Below are 3,949 nucleotides of genomic sequence, written 5' to 3' on the forward strand. Positions count from 1 at the left end.
CAGCAACCACCAAAGCAAAACTCTAATCCCCTTAAACCCTAAACCCTAAACATCGAACATAAGGTTTATAGGGTCTCTTGCAGACCATCAAACCCTTGCACAAACCCCCAGGGTTTAGGGTTTAGGGTTTAGGGTTTAGGGTTTAGGGTTTGGGGTGTACAGGGAAGAGCAACATCGCGGATGCTATATGTTTTGGTCTCGGCGTCAACGGCCGCAGCATCCGCACGAATGCCCTCACAGATCTGCGGCATGCAGCAGCAGAAGAAGAGCACAGACCCCTGTAAGCCCCAATGCTGCTGCTGCTGCTGCTGCTGCTGCTGCTGTTGCTGCTGCTGCTGGTGCTGCTGTTGGTGATTGTCGTGCTGCTGTCGTTGGTTTTGTTGTTTTTGGTGGTGCTGCTGTTGTTGGTGGCGGTGGTGGTGCTGTGGTTGGTGTTTTTGCTGCTGCTGCTGTTAGTGCTGTTTTTGTTGCTGCTGCTGCTGCTGCTGTTGCTGCTGTTGTTATTATGGCTGTTGTTGCTGCATGCGCATGCGTTGCTATCTGTGTGCTGTGCTTTTGTGTTTGCAGCACTGCGGTGTCTCTACACTTTCGTCGTCGTGTTGCTGCTGGTGCTGAGGGAGATGCGTTGCTGCTGCGGCGGCAGATCAGCAGCAGCAGCAGCAGCAGCTGTACATACACCGTAGATGGAAAGCGAGTAACAGCAGAAGAATATATGCGAGTGCTCAGAGATAAGCTGTCTTTGGCGCCCCACACGATGGCTGCTTCTTTGCTGCTGCAGGTACAATTCATGCTGTTTGCTGCTGCTGTTGCTGCTTCTTGCTGCTGCTGTTCTGGCGTTGCTGCTGCTGCTTCCTGCTGCTGCTGTTGCTGCTGCTGCGTTGCATACCGCTTGCTTCTGTTTCTGCTTTTTTTTGCTTCTTGGGGTCTTCGTCTCTGTCTCTTCTTTCTTGCTGCTCATGTCATTCTCTCTGCATATGCCCTGCTCCGCTTCCTGCTGCTGATCTGCTGCTGCTGCTGCTGCTGCTGCTGCTGCTGCTGCTGCTGTGTGCTGCGGCTTCAGGGGGATTCGTCTGTGACAGCCGCCGCTCGATCGCCGCTAGAGCTCACCCGCCTTATAGAGCGCGTTGGCAGCAGGTGAGGGTTTAGGGTTTAGGGTTTAGGGTTTATATCATACAGCACGGGGGAGACTGCAAGGCCTGGGTCTGAGGGTTTACACATCTGCTGCTTCTTTTGTTGTTGCTGTTGTTGCTGCTGCTTCTGCTGCTGTGCTGCGCTGCAGTGAAGAGTGGGCGCAACAGTTCGCTGCAGCAGCAGCAGCAGCAGCAGCACTGCATGCAGAAGCTCGTCAGACATTCAGCAGCAAACAGCAGCTGCTGGCATCCCTGCGTGTGCTGCGGGCGCAGCAGCGCGAAGTTAAAACCTTTAAAGAGATGCAGCAGCAACATGTGAGGGTTTAGGGTTTATGGTTTAGGGTTTAGTAACCGAGCAGCAACTTATAAGGGTTTAGGGTTTAGGGTTTAGGGTTTAGGGTTTGCCGGTACAGGGGTGTCTGTCTCGTCTACCTGGGTGTTTGTCTCTATTTGTGTATGTTTAGGGTTTAGGGTTTCTGTTTACGTGTATGTGCATGGACACAGATTGAGGGTTTAGGGTTTAGGGTTTAGTTGTGTTTCTTTCTTTGGTTTGTGTACTGCAGCAAACCCTACAAGTTCAGGGTTTTGTGTTTCAGCTGTTTGCTGCTGAATGCCGGCAGCAGCAGCAGCAGCAGCAGACCGAGAAGGAGACACAGCGCGCTGACTTGCTGCTGCAGCAGCTGCAGCAGCAACTGCAGCAAGCAGAAGCAGCAGATAGACAACGAATTTCCCTCTCCCTTCAACTCGAGCAGAAAAAAACACTAGCAGAAAAAAGCGCAATGAAAACAAACATGCTCGTAAACCCTAAACCCTAAACCCTAAACCCTAGGCTCTAAACACTAAACCCTAAACCCCAAACCCTAGATCCTAATCGCTAAACTCTAAACCCTAAACCCTAGATACCAACCCCTCAGCCCTAAACCCTAGATCCTAAACCCTAAACCCTCGTTTCGTGTCTCTGCAGCGCAACGGGCTGGCGGAGTGTCTGGAGCGGCTGCGGTTTGCTGAGCAGCAGCAGCAGCAGCAGCAGCAGAAGCTGCAGCAGAAGCAAGAGGAATGCCGCTCGTTGAAGGCTCTAGAAACAGAAGTAAATAAAACCTAAACCCTAAACCCTAATAAATTGCATGCACCTGCACCGCAGAAAACCTAAACCCTAAACCCTAAACCCTATATATTTGCGGTGTATGTACAGCTATCCTCCGCGGTGATTCGCCTCTGTGATGAGCAGCAGCAAATAAAAGATGCTGCTGAAAAGAGAGAACTCCTGCTGCAGCAGAAGCTATCCAAAGAGCAGCAGCAGCAGCTGCTGCTGCTGCAGCAGCAAGCCGACAGCAGATTGACGGAACTGAAGCAGCAAATGACAAGGAAGCAGCCGCTGCTGCAGCAAGCTACAAGCGCATTAGACATTGTCAGTACCCCTTCGAGCTGCTGCTGCTGCTGCAGCAGCTGCAGCAAAAGCAGCAGCAAAAGCAGACACAAAAGCAGCAACGAGAGGAGCAGCAGCAGCAGAGGAATATCTTTCTGCGTCAGCAATGCCCCGTGGCAACGAGAGGCTAATTGATGCTAAAATGAACTCATGCTGCTGCTGCTGCTGTTGCTGCTGCTGCTGCTGTTGCTGCTGCTGCTGCTTGTGGTTTTGCTGTGCATGCAGTCGGAGAGAGAATGCCTTGAGCTAGAGCGCCGCATCGGCTGTCTGCGCGAATTGGCGGTGCGTAGCAGCAAACCCTCCCTGAGGGTTTAGGGTTTAGGGTTTAGGGTTTGGGGTTTAGAGAGTTTGTCTTTGGCTTTCGTTTGGTGTGTGTGTGTTTGTGTGCGTGGGTGGTTAGGGGCTTAGAGTTTAGGGTTTAGGGTTTAGGGTTTAGGGTTTAGGCGTGTGCATGCAGGAGGAAGCAAAACAAAAACAAACAGCAGCTGCGGAGACACTGCAGCAGCTGCTAGCGGACGCAGCAAACGTGAAGGCGTCTCTAAAGGAAGCGACAGAAACTGCAAATGTACCAAACCCTAAACCCTAAACCCTAAACCCTAAACCCCAGACACAAACCCTAAACCCTAAACCCTAGACGCAAACCCTAAACAAACTGTAAACCCTAAACACTAGAACCTAGACGCAAACCCTAAATTTTAAACCCTAGTCTCATACTATACACCCTAGCTACCCTATGCCTTAAACCCTAGACGCAAACCCTAAACCCTAAACCCTAATCCTGAGCCACCGCCTAAACCCCCCGTAATGAAAACCCTAATTCGTTTGACCCTCCCTAAACCCTCGCGCTAAATACCTCCTCTCTCTTTGTGCTTTTTCAGTTGAGGTTCGCTTGGCTGTTGGCCACACACAGGGTTTAGGGTTTAGGGTTTAGGGTTTAGGGTTTGGGTGGTTTGTGTGTGCAGGCGAGTTCAAGCCGGCGTGAGGAGCTGCTGCAGCTTCAAGCGGAGCTGCAGCAGCAGCTGTCTTTGGTGCGGGGTCTGCAGCGGGAGACACAGCAGCAGCAGCAGCAGCAGCTGCTGCTGCAGGAGCTAATGAAACAAGGAAATATGAAAGAGGGTATATATAATTATGTATTTTGCTGCTGCCGCCCAACACACAAAAGGTTTGCTGCTGCTGTTGCTGCAGCACTAGGGAGATGGACGAATGCTCTTGTCGTCAAGGACGTCGCTACTGCCCGCGTAAACCCTAAACCCTAAACCCTAGACCCTAAACCCTAGACTCCAAACCCTGATTACAGCGGGATATTTGCTTCTGCTGCTGCTGCTGCTGCAATGCATGCATGCGCCGCAGGAAGCAATTCAATACCTCAAAGACAATGGATTTGCTGCTGCTG

General features: G+C 51.6%; 1 protein-coding gene across 1 annotated transcript in view; it reads left to right on the forward strand.

Annotated features, from left to right (window-relative positions):
• EMH_0010580 (chromosome segregation protein smc1, putative) overlaps positions 1-3,949 on the forward strand; it is a gene marked incomplete at both ends in the record, with an annotated part of 9,563 nt that overhangs the window by 1,344 nt on the left and 4,270 nt on the right. Inside the window, 10 exons of the mRNA XM_013499000.1 lie at positions 163-280; positions 568-778; positions 1,061-1,134; positions 1,280-1,445; positions 1,727-1,927; positions 2,095-2,217; positions 2,323-2,538; positions 2,782-2,865; positions 3,014-3,121; positions 3,519-3,584. Of these exons, the coding sequence (XP_013354454.1) occupies positions 163-280; positions 568-778; positions 1,061-1,134; positions 1,280-1,445; positions 1,727-1,927; positions 2,095-2,217; positions 2,323-2,538; positions 2,782-2,865; positions 3,014-3,121; positions 3,519-3,584 (1,367 nt within the window). The remainder of the gene's footprint in view (positions 1-162; positions 281-567; positions 779-1,060; positions 1,135-1,279; positions 1,446-1,726; positions 1,928-2,094; positions 2,218-2,322; positions 2,539-2,781; positions 2,866-3,013; positions 3,122-3,518; positions 3,585-3,949) is intronic.

This window comes from Eimeria mitis, genomic scaffold, assembly GCF_000499745.2.
Source record: "Eimeria mitis Houghton genomic scaffold, Emh_scaff390, whole genome shotgun sequence".
NCBI lineage: Eukaryota > Apicomplexa > Conoidasida > Eucoccidiorida > Eimeriidae > Eimeria > Eimeria mitis.